The 19,392-nt window shown below is 46.1% G+C and overlaps 1 protein-coding gene across 6 annotated transcripts in view; it reads left to right on the top strand.

Moving 5' to 3' along the window:
* The window catches only part of LOC116986506 (chromodomain-helicase-DNA-binding protein 6-like), a 162,372-nt gene that overhangs the window by 125,657 nt on the left and 17,323 nt on the right, over nt 1-19,392 (top strand). For all 6 annotated transcript variants that reach the window (XM_033042111.1, XM_033042112.1, XM_033042114.1 and 3 more), the window contains 10 exons: nt 513-712; nt 864-1,023; nt 1,434-1,523; nt 3,954-4,057; nt 7,289-7,415; nt 9,260-9,326; nt 10,990-11,050; nt 14,516-14,735; nt 15,842-16,047; nt 17,225-18,742. In XM_033042111.1, coding sequence (XP_032898002.1) covers nt 513-712; nt 864-1,023; nt 1,434-1,523; nt 3,954-4,057; nt 7,289-7,415; nt 9,260-9,326; nt 10,990-11,050; nt 14,516-14,735; nt 15,842-16,047; nt 17,225-18,742 — 2,753 coding nt within the window. The remainder of the gene's footprint in view (nt 1-512; nt 713-863; nt 1,024-1,433; nt 1,524-3,953; nt 4,058-7,288; nt 7,416-9,259; nt 9,327-10,989; nt 11,051-14,515; nt 14,736-15,841; nt 16,048-17,224; nt 18,743-19,392) is intronic.

Genomic DNA, 19,392 nt, shown 5'->3' with positions numbered 1-19,392 from the left:
ACGCGATAATTCCCGATATTTTCGATCTTTATATCTCCACGGCGAATGTCCGCTAACCACTTCCGCTGTTGTTGCCCCTTCAGCTCCCTCTTGTATTTACCTTCGTTTTTATCTATCTTCTGGACTGTAAAGTAAGATAACTGTGTCTGACGGTCACCCCGACTGGCACAGTTATTTATAGCTCAAAAACGGGCCGTTTTCGCGGTTTTTAACGGGTGTGAAAGTGCGCGTTTTCAGCATCAATAACATGTACCGGAAGTGACGCTTGTACCCCAGTTGGATTTTGCGGTCACGTGGGTGAGGATCTATGATCCAGTGACCTTTCGTGAAATCACCCTATTTTGCAGAGATAGATCACATCTGATTTGGCCTGATTATTTACCAATTTTTAACCATGGCTCCAAACTTTGCAGCAGATTGGCTGTAGTCTTGCTTCACGCTTGCCAGGGTGATGTTTGAGATGGGGAACTCTGGGCTACTGTTGCCTACAGTGCTGGTGGACTGTGTTGCAGGTGGGGGCGATGGAAGGACATCCTGTCGCATGGACGCTTCAAATGGCACTTGACAGAGATGGACATGGAGACCGTTTGTCGCACCCTCCTGGTCTATTGCCTGAAGCATTACAAAGGAGATGAGAAGATTAAAAGTTTCATCTGGGACCTTATCACTCCTACAAAAGATGGACAGAATCAAGCACTGCACAATCACTCAGGTATGTGAGCCAGAGGCTAGAAACAAAGGGAAGGGGGAGGCCCGGTTGATGTTTGGCTTCAGTGCAAGAGTGGTGAGGGTGGAAATATTTGTTTTGGACATATGATTCAGTTCACACTGAATAACAGCACATTTTGGACAATTTCCTGCAGGGTTGTCAGCTCCTGTGCCCAGGGGCAGGAAAGGCAAGAAGCTGAAAACCCCACTGTCCCAACCAGAGCTGAAGAACGCTGACTGGATGGCCAGCTGTAACCCAGAGGTGCTTTTCCATGATGACGGCTATAAGAAACATCTCAAACAGCACTGCAACAAGTGAGTGCAAACAGGGACATGTGTGAGAGGGGGTCGGTGTATGTGCACCACTTGCCAGAGGAGGGGGGGGGGCTGGCTGCATGTGGGATAGAAGTGAGGTCTAAGGAGTTGTTTGGGAGGTTTCGCGTGGATGTTGTGATATACAAAACTGTTTGCATGTGTGTAATTTGGTTACCTCAATTGCATGTAAAGAAGTGAGATTTTTTTTTCTTAAACTATGCAAACATTCTAGTATTTGGGTACAATTGTAATTTGGCCACATTAGAATCTCTTGTATTTCTCAATGATGGACCTCATTGCTGTACAGTGACATCCTGTCAGCCTGGTCAAGCACACTTCAGCCCAAGAAGCAATGTGTAGGCAGAGATATTCCTCCTTCCTGTTCTTGAGATTTATGTGGTTGTCCACAGGGTCTTGCTGAGAGTCCGAATGTTATATTATCTCAAGCAGGAGGTGCTGGGGGAGGCCGCTGACAAAGCTTTGGATGGTGTTGATGCAAGGTACGTCACATAGCACAACCACTTCAGTGTGGAGGGTAAAGGGACGTCCTGTTCAGTGCTGAGCTAGTCGGATTAAGGTGGCCTGCTCCTCATGAGGTTTCTTCAAGTTGAACATTGTTTAAATTTGGCAGGAATTCCTTGCTCTCTCTGCAAACTGACGTATAACGTTGGATCACAGCATGATAGAGCTGGACTGCACTGTCCATGTCCATTTCCTTTGGCCCTCTGCTTCCAATATACAACTTGCGAAACGGAGAAACTGTTTCCAGTGACACACAGGTTGTTGCCTGTGATCGCGGGGTGACGCCTGTATGGTCGTGAGTAGCCCAAAGAGTCCCCTCTCTCTTCATCACACCTTGGTGTACAGTAAGCTGCAAGTCTGGATGCCCGAGGTTGACTACAAGAGGTCATGGCCCAAAGAGTCGTACCTTTTTCTGGTCGCCGCTGGATTTTCAACATGTTGAACATTTTCAGCCACCTGCTGCGACTATGACGGGTGCCGGCAAGTCGCCGAAAAAATCGCGTAAGTGGGACAGGCCCTAAATGGCAAAAGATGCAACATATTTTACAGAGAATTACATGATCTGAAAAGGCAGTGGGAGTGATTCATAGCAGATTTCAAGAAGTGGTTGCATAAATATTTGAGGGAAAACACAGCGTAGTGGTTTAGGGCCACAGCAGGAGTAGGAGGTCAATCAATCAATCAACCTTTATTGTCATCTTGCAAAGCAACAATTGTACAGTGCAAAATGAGAAGACGTTTCCCAGGGAATAACCGGAGCATCGCACATAAATCTTAAACATTTCACACATAAATAAAAACAATAAAAACAATCCAGTTCCTGATGAAACAGTACAAATAGTTAAAAAGCAGGTAAAACAGCAACATTAAAATACAGTGAAAACAGTCATTAAAATGTCCAGGGCAGCTGATTTGAGTGGACAGTGCCAGAGTTATTAAATTGTCAGTGCAAAGCAGCAGAATCAGGTGGAGTGACTGTTTAGTAGACTCACAGCCTGTGGCAGGAAGCTGTTTAGCAGTCTGGTAGTCCGGGCTTTGATGCTACGGTATCTCTTGCCTGATGGCAGGAGATCCAGGTGTATGTGGAGGGGGTGCAGTTTGTCCTTAGCTATTCTCAGAGCTTTTTTCAGACAGCGGCTCTGGAACAGTTCTTGTACCGAGGGTAGGGAGACGCCAATGATCCTCTCTGCTCCCCTCACTACCCTCTGCAGAGTCTGAGCAGTTACAGTTGGAGTACCACGTGTTCATGCAGTACGTGAGTACAGACTCCACCGAGCCCCTGTAAAAAGTCCTGAGGATGTTAGTAGGGAGTGAGGCCTGTTTGAGTTTCGTCAGGTAGTGCAGTCGCTGATGGGCCCGTTTGACAATCCCAGTGTTGTTCCTGGACCAGGTGAGACTGTCTGTAATTTGTACTCCAAGGAACTTTATGCTCTCCACTCTCTCCACCGTGGTGCCACTGATGTTGAGGGGTGTGTGTTTTGGCTGCGACCTCCTGAAGTCGACAATCATCTCCTTTGTTTTGTCGACGTTTAATGCTAAATTGTTGTTGCCGCACCAGTCCACTAGTTGTTTCACTTCCTCCCTGTACATTGATTCATCATCTCCGCTGATGAGTCCCACCACTGTTGTGTCATCTGCAAATGTTATGATCTTATTGTCCCTGAATCTGGCAGCACAGTCATGTGTGAGCAGTTACAATTAGCTAGCACATGCATAATGGGCAGAAAGGTTTATTCTATGATTATTATTGAATGCTCTACTTCAATGACCCTAGAATATGGCAACACCAATACCAAGCAATGAACAGGGAAATTGGAGGAGATGACGGAAGGAAAAAGATGAAGGGAACTATTTAAAAAATGCCTAAGGGCATTTAACACTAAAGTTCCAATCACCAAGTTATTTTAATGCCTGTGAATGTAAAAGCTATCAAAATTTCCCACAAGTGCTCAACCTTCCCTTTAAGAACTTATGTTTAAATAATTTTGTGGTGATCTAAATGAGGCGCTCTAAGTCATGAGATACAAAAGGAATTTATTTTACTCATGATTCCAGTACCAGGGAGTCATAACTTTATGATTAACACAAGGTCTTTCGAGGTGACATCAGAAGCACTTCCCACGCCAAAGGAAGTGAAATTTGCAACTCTCCCTCAGGCGGGGTCGCAGAGTGAGACATAAAGAGAAGTGTTTTGTTGGGGGCTGATGAATGAAAAGTCTCGATTCTCAAATTACTTTTATTAATGATTTCTAATGGCATTGAATTATTTTGTCCATCTCTCTCTGTTATTATGTCCCTCTTTGGTGCCATGTGTCTGCCTGTCTGTATGTTACATGAGCTCTGTCTCTCTCACTGTCTTACCCGTTCTGCCTTGTTTTCCTCTCTCTTCACCACACCTTGGTGTACAGTAAGCTGGAAGTCTGGATGCCTGAGGTTGACTACAATGATATCCCAGTTGAATGGTGGGATGGAGATTGTGACAAGTCCATGCTCATTGGAGTTTACAAACATGGTAAGCCTGTGTTTGAGGTTTTGTATAACTTGTCGATACAGCTGGTGCCGAAAAACGACCTCAAAGTAATTCATTATCTGAATCTGGTTGATGTATTGTGCTAGATATCTATATTCTAATGGCTATAAATGTATCTGCTATAGTGTTAGATAATAGACCAAGAGAAACTATTAATTTGGAATTTGAAGTGTTTTTGGTAAAGAGTGCTTTTCTTTTTATAAACCTCACAGTATTGGGCACTTCAGAAAATTCAAGATAATCAAAGTCAATCTAGTTCTGGAAAAAAAACATCAGGGACTTTTGAGACATTCAAAATGTACTACAGATGAAGGGTCTCGACCCGAAACATCACCCATTCCTTCTCTCCAGAGGTGCTGTCTGTCCCGCTGAGTTACTCCAGCATTTTGAGTCTACCAACACTTCTTTGAAATGTACATTGTGCCTTGGATAAAGGGGAACCACTGGATGTAGTGTATTCAGATTTCTAGAAGGCATTTGATAAAGTACTACATGATTTTTATTGAGAGCAAGCTTATGGTGTGGGAGATGATGTTGGTAAGGACAGAAGAATAGCTGGCTAACAGGAAAGGGAGCATAGGTACACAGTACAAGGGTAGTTCTGGTTGGTAATGAGGGGGTGCCACACAGATCGATGTTAAAGCCTGAACTTTTTATGATTCATATAAATGGCTTAGCTGGAGATTAAATTTGTTAATACAAAAAAAGGTGGAAAGGTGACGTGAAGAGGGTGAATAAAAGATCTGGCAAATATAATGTAACGTGAGAAAATGGGCATTTTGACTATTTTGGCTGGAGAAAATAGCCTAATAACCCTAGATTTACAAAAAACTAGTAACTAGGAAACCTAAGAGAATGTTATTGCTTATTGTGCGGGAATTGAATACCAAAGTTGGGAGGCCATGCTTCATTGGCTATAGGTGAGATTACATATGAAAAACTAAACAGTGTCAGTATTTGTAGTTTAAGAAGGAACTGCAGATGCTGGGAAATCAAAGGTGCATAAACACATAAACATCCTACAAATACTGAGGTAGACAAATATGCTGGAGAAACTCAGCAGGTGCGGCAGCATCTATAGTGCAAAGGAAATAGGCTATGTTTCGGGCCGAAACGGGTCTGAAGAAGGGTTTCTGCCTGAAACGTTGCCTATTTCCTTCGCTCCATAGATGCTGCCTCACCCGCTGAGTTTCTCCAGCATTTTTGTCTCTCAGTATTTGTAGGATGTTTATGTATTGGAGCAATTCAGAGATCTTCTGACGAATGCCTGAATTGGTGGTTTTCTTATGGAGAAAGATTGGACAGGCTAGGCTGGTATCCACTGGAGTTAGAGTAAAGGCAACAACTGACACATACAAGACCCTGAGAGGTCTTGACAGGGTGAATTTTGAGAGGACAAGGGTTCGTTGGTTAAAAATAACGGATCGTCTAGAGGGCATCAATACTTACATGGATTCCCAGGAGTCCCAATTTTCAGAGGGATTTGTAGGAGGTTCCCAGGAATGTCTCAGTATTCATGGGGTCACTATGATTCTCTCAGTATTTACAGGCAGTTCCTAGGAAGTACTTTAGTATTTACAGGGGTTCCTGCGGGATTTTGCAGTATTTACAAGGATTTCACTGGGTGTGTCTCAGAATTTGCTCTGATTCCTGGGAATGTCTCATATCCCCAAGGAGATCCTGTGTTTGGCAGCAATTACCACGGGGTCCCAAATGCCTCAGTATTTGCAGGAGTGCCTGAGGGAGCATGTGGGCTGACTTGGAGATCTGGATTCACCTATGTTTCGATTTAAAACACACACTTGTGGGAGATTTGTGCTTGTGGGAGTAACGCAACTGAAACGTTGACCAATTGCCAGATAGTTTCAGCTATGTGGACGCTGGCTGAGCAGACTGACTGGCCTCTTTGGATTGGATTACATTCAATTTATTAAGAGACAATGAAATGGATTTTCCTTGCAGTCATAAAAAAATTTAAAAAGCACAAACACAGAAGTCCACGACACAACACAACCCCACAGCGGCACCAAAGTTAGGGAAGGAACCAAAGTCCAGCCAGCCTCCCCGCCGATCTTGCCAGATGTTCACCCGTGGTTGGGGCCTCCCGAGCACCCCGCAGTCGCTGCCACGGGCGGCCCGATGCTCAGGCCCTCTCGCCGGGAACGATGGAACCCCGACGGAGAACATCCTCAGCGGCCCGGACCTCCAAATCAGCCACCTCCCACCGGAGTCTGCGGCTCCCGAAGTCCACAGGTCGAGCCGGGCGGAGACCCACGCTGGCGACCCCCGACAAAGGGTCGCAGGACTCCGTGATGTTGATCAGCACCGCACGCGTTGGGAGCTCCGCTGATGTCGGTGCAGCAGGCCCAGTACTCCGGAGCTCCAAACGGTGATCCCCGGTAAGGCATCGCCCGCCCCGCGATGTATCCAGCGCTGCACCGCTGCTGCTGGAGCTCTGGTCGGTCCCGGCAGGAAATGCCGCACCAACCCAGTAGGTAGGCCGGGGGGGGGGGGGGGCGAGGTCGCGACTCGAACAATAGTCATACCCTCTCCAGGAAGCGACTGAAGGACGGTATCCCCCTTACCGTACCCTCTTCCCCCCCACATAAAAGACAAAACACCCCCCCCAAAAACGCACTTCAAACATAACAAAAACAAACAAGATACCGGACTGAATGCGGAGGCAGCCATGACAGCGCCACCGGATGTCCATCATTGTGACAGTGTCCTCCAGTCATAGGGACACTCACCCGCCCTGTTTGTAGAGGTTGGGACAATAGATGAGGGGTTCCCTCATGGTTTATTACAACATACAACATAGAAGCAGCGACACCGATCCCTGGTGCCTGCTGCTTCTATGTTGTATGTTGTAATACAAGGTGTTGCTGCTTCTATGTTGTATGTTGTAATAAACATGAGGGAACCCCTCATCTATTGTCTGTCCCGTACCTACATCTTCCTGCCTCAATCCAGTCAGAAGAAAGGCACAACGTGCAGGAGTAACTCAGCAGGTCAGGCAACATCTCTGGAGAAAAAGGATGGGCTGTTAGACGAAAACGTTGGAGCTGGAAAGATGTGTTTAAGGAGGAATATTAGTGATAATGTTGTGGCTGTGATTCCTGATGCACCTGTTTGCCATGGGTGGGCCTTTCTCCAGTTGGACTCTCAAGCCGTTTGTTCCATCCACCGAGACCTGACTCTTTCTCTTTCCAGGTTACGAGCGATATAATGCGATGAGAGCTGACCCAGTACTCTGCTTCCTTGAGAGGGTGGGCATGCCTGATGAGACCTCACTGGCAGCCGAGCAAGGTGTTGACCTGCCAGCAGACATAAGCGAAGGGTAAAACATTGCCATCTGTTGGGGGTGGGGTAGTTGAAGAGATGTTTACTGCTGATTCTGAACACCAACTCCTGTGAAAATCCTTTGCTTAAGAAGGAACGGCAGATGTTGGAAAATCGAAGGTAGACAAAATTGCTGGATAAACTCAGCGGGGGCGGCAGCAACTATGGAGCGAAGGAAATAGGCAACGTTTGAGGCTGAAGAAGGGTTTCGGCCCGAAACGTTGCCTATTTCCTTCGCTCCATAGATACTGCCGCACCCACTGAGTTTCTCCAGCACTTTTGTCTACCTGTGAAAGTCCTTCCAGGTTCAAACTCCACTCAGGAGCTTACATTTATAAAAGGTCACGATACAGGGGGAGGCCATTCAACCCGTCTTCTGTACCTCTGAAAGAAGCTCCTCATCCTGGATCACTACCAGCTCCCGTTTAAAACTAATTTTGGAATCAGTTTGTAGCTTGTCAGATACAGAATGTCAAGTCTTGACAACGCTGTGAAAGTTATTGCTCATCACTTTTTCCCGGGATTGTACATCTCTGACCTTGCACCTGACTGCAGGAAGAGTTTCCCTCTTCTTTGAAGAATTCTGTCAGGTTACCCCTTAACCCCATCTGTCAGGTCACCCCATTACCCCTTTCCAGGAACATGGGTGATTCAACATGTCCTAATCCAAGAGGTGCTCGTTGCTGGTCACCTGCGAGACTTCCTCACATCCCATCCTCAGCCCGCAACACTGCTGGGAAGCATTATGCTGATACCTCCAGTGGTCCAGCTGAGGTATTGCATTCTCTTGCTCCAATTATAAACCCAAGTAACCTAAACTCTTTAAACCTTTGTATCAACTTGCTCTGCCAGCCTTGAAGGTTTGTCAACAAGAGCTCCCAGGGCTCGCTGCTCATCCATTCCTTTCCAGGCTGGCCGTTAATGCAGCCTACCCTGTCAACCATCCCCATTTACTGCACATCCACAGTATTACTGAGAGCGCTGTCTGGCCTGATGCCCTGGTAAGCACAGGGCTGTTGTGGCCAAAGCTGCCACACTGTTCGAACAAGGCTGGGCTATTGTCCAGCCTCCAGCCCAACACTCCTCCATTGCTCAGTGCCATTTCCAATAAGCAAGTTAACTAGTCATTTATCTTGTTGCTGCCCACCTGCATAATAGTCATTAGCTGAAACTGAGTGATGACGTGAAGAGGCTGATGGGTGTATGAGAGGTCTCTGTCCTGCCCACGTTCTCCAGGGCACTCTTCCCAGCCATTCAAAGCATAAACAGAATAAATAGCAATTCAATGAGTCATGTAGCACGGAATCAGACCCTGCGGCCCAACTCGTCCATGCCAACCAACTCACCTAACTGAGCTCGTTCTATTTGCCTGTATTTGGCCAACATTCCTTTATTATCCCTGTGGCTGTCAAAATAGGTTTTAAATGTTGTAAATTGTATCTATTGCTGCCACTCCCTCTGGCAGCCCGTTCCACCACTCAGTTTTGATAAGGTTTCCCTTTGAATACCCTGTAAAATGCTGCCCTTTCACCATTCTCATTCAAATCGTTGAACACAGATGGCAAATACTAGTAGAGCCAGCACCAATCCCTGCAGTACACTGCTGGTCTCAGGTCCGCAGTCTGAAAGATAATTCCCTGCTACCACCTCTAACTCCAACCACCAACTGGCTACCATGGGTCCCATGATCTAACTTTCCAAAGCAATCTACCACGTGGGACCTTGTCAAAGGTCTTGCAAAGACCTAGTTCATGTAGACATTGTCTACTGTCCTGACTTCCATCAGTTATTTGTGAGCTCTGATTTCATTGAAATGGTAATTCTCTCTGTCCTGAATTATAGGGTTGACCTTTGTAAAGGTGATGACTCCGAGTTGAAGTCTGATGGCCAGTTCAAAGATCAGCCAGATGTGAGTAAAATGTCTTGATACTCTATGATACATGATTATTTTTTTTTTTAATCCAGTGTTTGGCCATCTCTTATGAATGCCTTCACTTGCATGTATTACTTCAAAGCTCTCCCTGTTCTTCCGGAAGGGACATGTTCTCTCCGCCCCACCAGAGTACAGATCGACAGCCTGGCTTCTGACTATTTCTGATGGTGTTCTACCAGGGTGTCAGGAGAGATTATGGAGAGCAGGCATCCTGTGTAATCCCTTGCAGGAATGCCGACACCAGTCATCAGTATTACATGGAACAGTGCAGTGTGGGAAGAGGCCTCTTAAACTCCACTATTGTATCTGCCTCCACCACCACCCCCAGCAGCACTTTCTAGCGCACTTGTGTGTAAAAAAAAAAAACACCCCATGCATATCTTGCCAGCTTTGCCCTTCCCACCTTAATTGCCCTTCCCACCTGTTCTGTAGTCTTTGACATTTCCACCCAGAGGGAAAAGGGTTCTGACTGTCTACTCTATCTTTGTCTCAAATTTGTGAAGATTTTAGAAACAGGTCTTTCAGCAGTGAGATCTCAATTCAGCATTTCATTAAACCTGTTCTGGATTTGCCTTGGTCACCTATCTGAACAGATCCCTTGCATCTACCAGTATAGTATAATGTCACGTGTACCGAGGTGCAGTGAAAAGCTTTGGTTGCATGCTATCCAGTCAGAAGAAAGACAATACGTGATTACAATCGAGCCGTTTAAAGTGTGTAGACACATGACAAGCGAATAACGTTTAGTGCAAGAATAAGCCAGCAAAGTCCGATCAAGGACAGTGCGAGGATCACCAATGAGCCTCGGATTCTACATCGTTTTGCAAGGGAGATTTTCTTACCTCCTCTGTGAAAATGAGCTCAATTTTTTAAGATTATGTCCACTTGATGGTCATTTTCCAACCTATTTTATTAAATCATCACCATCTGTGAGATCATTCTCGATCTTCTGTGCAAAGGGAATAGAAACAGTCTTTTAAATTTATGCTCATAATGTAACCTGTAATGTTATTCCACCTAGGCCATTATATCCTTCAGGTGATATGATGTCCCTGTATTCTATAACTTGGACAGTAATAGAGGTTCTGAACTCTAACTCCCTCTTAGACCCAATTACACTGTCATCTACAGTAATTTAATCATGTGTTATTAAAGGAACTGACCATGGGTTAACAGCAGCATTGCACGATGTGGTCATCCTGTCTTTAGTAAGCAGGAAGGTGGGTTGCTCTTGTAAGCTTAAATGTTGTGACGAGCAAGATCACAATCTGATATTAATAATAGGGGTAGCAACAGTAGGCTGGGTGGTGTGTGATAGCATCACCAGTAATGTCCATGGCAGGAGGAGGGCAGGATGGAAAACTACTACTTGAAGCATGACTCCTAACTTCCCATTTCCTGCTCTTACACACCAACCACAGATGAACAAAGGAAGAGGACTGACTGAAACGTTATTTCCTTCCACCACAGTGAAGAATATTGATTCCACTGTGGTGGATGTTCATGTTGTATTCTATTGTGTATTGTGCTCTTTTTGATTGTTTGGCTGCATGGTAAATCAAATTCCACTGTACCTTAACTGGTGCATGTGGCAATAAATGTGAACTTGAACTTACTTATTGTTTATGTTGACTTACAGGAAGATGCAAATTCCTGCATTGAATCTGGGATTTTGGAGAAAGGGGAAGACTCAATTTTAGGTAAGATACAGTGTCCTCCATAATGTTTGGGACAAAGACCCTATATTTAATTATTTGCCTCTGGACTCCACAATTTGAGATTTGTAATAGAAAAATAAATCACATGTGGTTAAAGTACACATTGTCAGATTTTAATAAGGGCCATTTTTATACATTTTTGTTTCACCATGTAGAAATTACAGCAGTGTTTATACATAGTTCCCCCCATTTCGGGGCACTATAATGTTTGGGACACAGCAATGTCATGTAAATGAAAGTAGTCATATTTAGTATTTTGTTGCATATCCTTAAGTCTGCGATTCATGGACATCACCAGTTGCTGGGTGTCTTCTCTGGTGATGCTCTGCCAGACCTGTATTGCAGCCATCTTTAGCATGCTTGTTTTGGGGGCTAGTCCCCTTCAGTTTTCTCTTCAGCATATAAAAGGCATGCTCAATTGGGTTCAATTGGGATTGACTTGGTCACTCATTAATTGACCATTTTTTAGCTTTGAAAAACTCCTTTGTTGCTTTAGCAGTATGTTTGGGATCATTGTTTTGCTGTAGAATGAACCACCGGCCAATGAGTTTTGAGGCATTTGTTTGAACTTGAGCAGATAGGACGTGTCTATACACTTCAGAATTCATTATGCTACTACCATCAGTTGTATCATCAATGAAGATAAGTGATCCAGTACCTTCTGCAGCCATACATGTCCAGGCCATAACACCCCCACCACCGTGTTTCACAGATGAGGTGGTATGCTTTGGATCTTGGGCAGTTCCTTCTCTCCTCCATACTTTGCTCTTGCCATCACTCTGATATGTTAATCTTCGTCTCATCTGTCCACAAGACGTTTTTCCAGAAGTGTGGTTGCTCTTTTAAGTACTTCTTGGCAAACTGTAAGCTCTCTTATACCTGCACGAAGGAGGCAATTAAACACACTTGAGCAATTACAAACACCTGTGAAGCCATGTGTCCCAAACATTATGGTGCCCTGAAATGGGGGGTCTGTATAAACACAGCTGTAATTTCTACATGGTGAAACCAAAATGTATAAAAATTGCCTTTATTAAAATTGGACTTTGTGCACTTTAACTACATGTGATTTTTTTCTATTACAAATCTCAAATTGTGGAGTACAGAGGCAAATAAATAAATGATGGGTCTTTGTCCCAAACATTATGGAGGGCACTGTATATAAATGGTGAGTGGTTTGTGTTGGTGTAAGTGACACCAAGTGTACAGTTTTGGGAAAGACCATTCGGCCCACGTTGTCTGTGCTTCTGTTTACGGTCCTTTTAAGCCCTTCTCATCCTGTTTCATCTCACCCTAATGTTAAAGCCAAGGTGTCTCAGTTCATCAACATTCCTTCGCACCTTACCATTTGCTGGTCCAACCCCTATTGATCTCGCTTCACAATTGTCCGGGTTAAAATGGTGATGCTGCATTTGTTACCAGTAACCCAGATGAACTGACCCAAGTTTCGATTCCACCATGGCAGCGGTAACATTTAAACTATAATAATATTCTACATTTAGTAAATTTAAGTGTTGATGTTGATCACTATAAACTTGTGAAACTCATGGAGTCCATCGAAGATCTTCAGAGGAGGTTATCTGCCACCCTTACTGGTGATGCAGTCATCCAATTTCCTCGACCGCAGAACCATCCAATTTCCCTCTACTAATACTTTACTCTGCCTAGCGGAGCTGTTCCTCACCCTTAACATCTTCTTCTCCCACTTCCTCCAAGTCCCAGGTGTAACTATGGGCACCCACATGGGCCTCAGCTATGCCTGCCTCTTTGTAGGATACGTTGAGCAATCCCTGTTCCAGGCATGTACTGGCCCTATCCCCAAACTCTATCTCTGTCACATTGATGACTGCATCGGTGCTACTCCAACGGGATCACCCATGCAGAACTCATGGACTTTTATCAACTTCACCACCAATTTCCATCGCACTCAAATTTACTTGGACCATCTCCAACACCTCCCTCCCCTTTCTTTTTCGCACAGTCTCCATCACAGGAAATATTGACTGACATTTATTACAAACCGAAGGTAGACACAAAATGTTGGAGTAACTCACCTGTCAGGCAGCTTCACTGGAGAAAAGGAATGGGTGATGTTCGGGTCAAGACCCTTTTTCAGACAAATTCTTCTTCTATTACAAACCCACTGACTCCCGCAACTATCTCGACTACACTTCTTCCCAGCCTACCTCCTGCAAAGACTCTATCCCCTACTCCCAATTCTTCCGTCTACGCCGCATCTGCGCCCAAGATGAGGCCCATGCTATTCTTTAGGAAATGGGGGTTCCCCTCTCCCGCTATAGATGAGGCCCTCACTTGTGTCTCCTCGGTACCCTACAGCTCCGCCCTTGCTCCTTCTCCCCCTTGTCACAACAGAGCCAGTCCTTACCTTCCACCCTATCAGCCATCGCATACAACACATAATCCTCCGAAATTTCCACCACCTCCAACGGGATCACAGCATTAGTCACATTTTCCCATCTCTACCCCTTACCACCTTCTGCAGAGACCATTCCCTCCACAACTCCCTGGTTAACTCATCCCTTCCCACCCAAACCACCCCCTCCCCGGTACCTTTCCCTGCAACTGCAAAAGATATAACACGTGTCACTAGACCTCCTCTCTCGACTCTGTCCAAGGACCACGACAGTCCTTTCAGGTTAGGCAGAGGTTCACTTGAACCTCCTCCAACCTCATCTACTGTATCCGTTGTTCAAGATGTGGACTCATATATCGGCGAGACCTAACGCAGACTGGACGATCGTTTCGCGGAACACCTTTGCTCAGTCCGCCTGAACCTACCTGATCTTCCGTTTGCTGGACACTTTAATTATCCTTCCATTCCTCCACAGATCTTTCTGTCCTAGGCCTCCTCCATTGTCAGAGTGAGGCTAAACACAAATTGGAGGAACAGCATCTCATATTTTGCTTGGGCAGCTTACAACCCAGTGGTATGAGTTTGATTTCTCTCACTTCAGGTAGCCCCAGCATTCCCTCTCTCTCTATCCCTCCCCCACCCAGGTCACACCAGCTTCTCATTTTCACCCAACAAACAGCTGACAATGGGCTGTTTCCTTTATCATCATTACTGTTTTGCATATCTATCATTCATTGTTCTTTATCTCCACATCACTGTCTATATCTCTTGTTTCCCTTATACATAATCCGTCTGAAGAAAGGTCTCGACCCGAAACGTCATCCATTCCTTCTCTCCAGAGATGCTGCCTGTCCCGCTGAGTTAATCCAGCTGACTCCGTCATGAATGTCCCATAAAATAGTTAAGAGATGGACAATCACTGCTTGCTTTGTCAATGCTCAGATCTTGAAATATGAAAAGGAAGTATTGTGCTTAAGATTGTTTGTTGCTTTAGGATATTATAGGATGTGGTTACCTGGATATCCTGCTCAGCACTAACTAACCAGTAAGTTTAATCCTTGATTCCATCGAAGGTCAGAATGGTGCAGACATGGACCGTCCCCAGTGGCCGGTGGCTTCAGTGCTCACAGCTCGTCTTCGTCGCCTCATAACCGCCTACCAGCGCTGCAATCGCAAGGAGCTGGTGAGAATGGAGTCGCAGGCGCGCAATAACCGGCGTCGCTGGTATCCACAGGATGAGATCTGGGGAAGGGTGTCAGAAATGGACATTGTTACCATGGAAATCCAGCAAAGGTAAATGATTGAGTGACATTAAGTTGCGATTCTTCAGATCGTTGGGAAAAATAGTGGGTGGACTTGTGGTGAGAGCTCGGCTTGTTGTGTCTGTGATGCAACAACATGGGAGTACTCTCTCTGATATGTGCTCGTGGCTTGTTGGGAGGTGAGTGTGGAGACCAGATGCCCAGCCTGACTTCCTGATCGTTCAGTGCCCAGTTGGTTCTGATGTAAGCTCTGATCAAACTTGAGGAGGAATATTAACTTCTACAGGCAACATCCCACAATTAAACAGCTGGCTTCAAGAAGTAGCATGGTCTTTTGTGCAAATAAGTATGATTGAGAAAGAACATGCAAATTCCACACTGGGTGTGTGGAAGGTCAGGATCGAGCCTGGGTCTCTGGCGCCGTGAGACAGCAGCTGTGCCGCACTTGGCCCATTCAGGATCAAAAAAGGTTCAGAGAGAAACGTTTACCGTAACCAATGAGCATATTTCTGTACGCAGCAAAAACAAATTAATTCACCAACTCATTTGTGGTATGATAATATATAATGACTCACTTGGACAGGTACATGGATATAATAGGTTCAGAGGAACATAGGCCAAATGACACTAGCTTAGATGGTGCATCTTGTCTGCATGGACGTGTCGGGCCGAAGGGCCAGATTTCCTGCTGTATAACTTGATGACAACATAGATAATTTGATTCCAATTATAAATGGTAATATGTTAAATTCCAAAGTCTTGTCTAGATATGCACATTGTACAGTTACTTAGATTCTGCTATTCTCGAGGAATAGGTGTACTGTTTGAAAACCACCTCTGCCCATCCGCTTCAAATTGTCCTGGGCTGGAATATGTGCACAGATCCAGACAGTGAACTATGAGCTGAAACTGTTCAGGTCTGAGAGGGGCCAACCCACTCTCTAGGATGTGGGGGGGAACCGGGGCAACAGTCAAAAACCCAGTCAGTCACAGGGAAAATGGTGCAAACTGCACACTGACAGCACACTGAACCCACGTCGCTGTATCATCTGGTCTATTCACAATGGCGGCGTCGTTGACAAGGAATTGCTGCTTGGTGTTCTTTCAGAGGGTCACACCAACTCCTTATTTTTCCAGGTGGACAAGGAGGGAACAGACAGATTTCTACCGTGTGGTCTCGACGTTCGGTGTGGTGTATGATCCAGACAAGAAGCAGTTTGACTGGAACCAGTTCCGCAGCTTTGCCAGGTTGGAGAGAAAAACGGATGGAAGCCTAGAGAGGTATTTCCGAAGCTTCGTGGCCATGTGCCGGAATGTTTGCAGGCTGCCTCAGAGGAAAGAAGGTGAGAATTCTGTCCTGTTACATTCCACAGTTTGTTGTGTTTCAGTCCAGCTAAAGCAATGTGATTACCAGCTGGCTGACTCCAGGAGACATGTAGCTCAGTTTCTTCCCACCCTCTTCTTGGCTGATCTCTAATGGAGATGCAGTCAGTGGAAACATGGCTCCTGAGTGTGGATGTGGGCAGTTCCATTCAATCCTTGCTTCTGATCTAGGAAGTAAAGTGGTTGGACACGGCGAGATTGTGCCTTAGGCTGAGAACTTGGTGGTGTGGAGGGTGGTCACTTGAATGAGCTGCTGGGGACTGAGTGAGGATCCGTCTGCAGAGGAGAGGATGGAGAGAGTGATGAAGAACCCGTGAGAGATAGAAAATCAAAAAAACTGCAGGTGTTGGACATGTGGAACAAAAACTGGCAATGCCAGAAAATTTCAGCAGGTGGCAAGGTGGTGCCATGGTAGAGCTACTACCTTACAGCACCAGAGACCCGGTTTCAATCCTGACTACAGGTCTGTATGGAGTTTGTACGTTCTCCCCGTGATCTGCGTGGGGTTTTTTCCGAGATCTTCGGTATCCTCCCACACTCCAAAGACATACAGGTTTGTAGGTTAATTGGTTTGGCATGAATGTAAAATTGTCCGTAGTGTTGTTAGGATAGTTTTAATGTGCGGGGGTCGGTGCAGACCCGGTGGGCCGATAGGCCTGTTTCTGCTCTGTGCCTCTAAACTAAAGGAAACCAAGGTCACACAGCCACTGTAGATAGAGAAATGGTTAATGTTTGCAGGGTGTGAGAAAGAGAAAGTTGTAAGTTAGTTTTCATAAGGAGTGAGGGATGTGAAGGGTGTGTGTGTGTGTGTGTGTATTTTTTTTTTTTTGGGTGTTTCAGATGGGCAATCCTTGATCAGACTGGAGAACGAAGGAACTAAGTTGGCCTGGGTAAGACCAACATGTAGGTGAAGCTAGGGACATTGTCAGAGAGAGTAAGCACATGGCGGGTGGGATAAGGGCTGGAGTTCTGCCTTCAGCAGACAGTGTGGAAGGGTGACACCTTCACGCTGCCTGTGTAGGGAAGCTGGTTGCTAGAGGTTGGACAATGCATCATGTTATTATGCTGTTAGTGTGTATGTCAGTAAAACCATTGTGCACGGCCATTTTCTGACTGGCGACTCTTTCCTTGTTTCAGAGGCTTCAGATCCAAGCATTTTTGTGGAGCCCATCACGGAGGAACGAGCTTCGCGGACTCTGTACCGGATAGAGTTGCTGCGTAAGGTTCGTGAGCAAGTTCTGCGGAGCCCGCAGCTGAGCGAGCGGCTGAAGCTGTGCCGCCCCAGCCTGTACCTGCCGGTGTGGTGGGAATGCGGTAAACACGACCGCGACTTGCTCATGGGCACTGCCAAGCACGGCCTCAGCAGGACGGACTACTACATCCTCAACGACCCTCAGCTTTCCTTCCGCGAGGCTCACAGGAACTACGTACAGAACGGGAACACCTACTTCCAGACAGTGCCGGCTCCTTGCAGCCAGTCCTCGCTCAATTTCAGCCAGTCTGCTTCTCCTGCCTCCACTGTGCTCACTCTGGGGGAGAAGGACAACATTGAGCAGATGGACGCGGAGCAGGAGAAGCTGGAGGAGGTTTTGGATGAGCCTAGTCCCTCGGCAGGAACGCTCAGAGACTGTGCCGAAGTGAAGAATGAAGAGGGTGCAGCTGACCCTGTAAACAAGTGCAGCGCTGCTCAATCTAGTCTCAGTCTGTCTGAAGCAGTGGCTGCAGGGAACGAATGGGGAGCTGTCAACTGCACACAGACCAAGTTTTACCCTATGCCAACAACACACGTCAAATCTGAAGAGACGAATGCCGTGGGTGGAATGTGTGCAGAGGGTGATGGCGAGGAAGGTTTACTGAAGCCTGTGCTGGAATCTTGCAGCCGTGGAGAAACCATGCTCCGGAGAAATCTACAGCCTGTGTGTGTTGCTGCTGCCTCACCAACAAACTGTCTGAACTTGCTGCTGGTACAATCCAATGGTGTGTTGGAAGTGCCGTCTGTACCAGAGGAGATGATGGATAGTTCGGCACCAGTGTGTGGTGTGCAGCCTGTGGACCCGGTGCCTGGTGCCGTCCCTCCGTGTCACCTTGTGCACGACAAGCAGGTTAAAGCTGAAAATGAGAGCTCGATGGAAGTCAGTGGTGGGGAGAGCCCCATAGATGAACACGTTTATGATCTGCAGGCTAACTGCCCGGGCGTGTGCCTCACACAGACCACAGCCAATAGTTCCAATAGACCATGGAGTAGAGCCAGCCAGCTGGCTGAGTCCAACTCTCCAGTTACTGCACCTGTAAGTCCACAAGCCACCAATGGGTTGAAGCTGACTGAAGCTGTGGTGGGCACAGACCAACAAGGTGTGGCTGTGAATGAGACCTGTTCAGCAGAAACGGAGGAGCTCATGGCCTTTACAAATGCTGAATCAGACCATCCTCCATTCGTGAAGGTAGCCGTGCAAAGCCTAACGAGCACTCCGTCACTCGGAACTGCTTACTCGTTAATGAAGACGGTGCAGGCTGAGCCAGATCCACCCTCAGCCCATGATGGCATTGTTCCCATAAAGCGGGAGCTGACAATCAGGCACCTCCTCGAGGACTGCATGAAGGATGATCTCTGTAAAACAGAAGAGAAATCCGAGGAAGATAATTCACTACCTGAAGGTAGCTGCTCTTTCATCCGTTGAAATCAAACAAAAAACAAGCACAAATTGAAAGGGAATCATGTGTGTCACTGCATTAGAAATGTTCCTATATTTACTTCCAAACTATTCTAGAAACTATCAAATCTTTAAAGGTTAGAGTTTGCATCTTTGAACCTTATTTAATTGTTCCTTCCTATCATAGCAGTTAGTAAACATGCAGGTACAGCAGGCAGTGAAGAAAGCTAATGGCACGCTGGCCTTAATAACAAGAGGAGTTGAGTATAGGAGTAAAGAGGTCCTTCTGAGACCACATCTGGAGTATTGTGTGCAGTTTAGGTCTCCTAATTTGAGGAAACATCCTTGCTATTGAGGCTGTGTAGCGTAGGTTCACGAGGTTAATCCCCAGGTTGGCGGGGCTGTCATATGAGGAAAGATTGAAAAGACTGGGCTTGTATTCACTGGAATTTAGAAGGATGAGAGGGGCTCTTGTAGAAACGTATAAAATTATAAAAGGACTGGACAAGCTAGATGCAGGTAAAAGAAGGCAGAGGAGGCCAAATCACTGGATAATTTAAAAGAGAGTTAGATAGAGCTCTAGGGGCTAGCGGAATCAAGGGATATGGGGATAAGGCAGGTACGGGTTACTGATTGTGGATGATCAGCCATGCG

Source organism: Amblyraja radiata, chromosome 23, assembly GCF_010909765.2.
Source record: "Amblyraja radiata isolate CabotCenter1 chromosome 23, sAmbRad1.1.pri, whole genome shotgun sequence".
In the NCBI taxonomy this organism is placed as follows: Eukaryota; Metazoa; Chordata; class Chondrichthyes; order Rajiformes; family Rajidae; genus Amblyraja; species Amblyraja radiata.
This window is presented reverse-complemented; position numbering and strand designations above follow the sequence as displayed.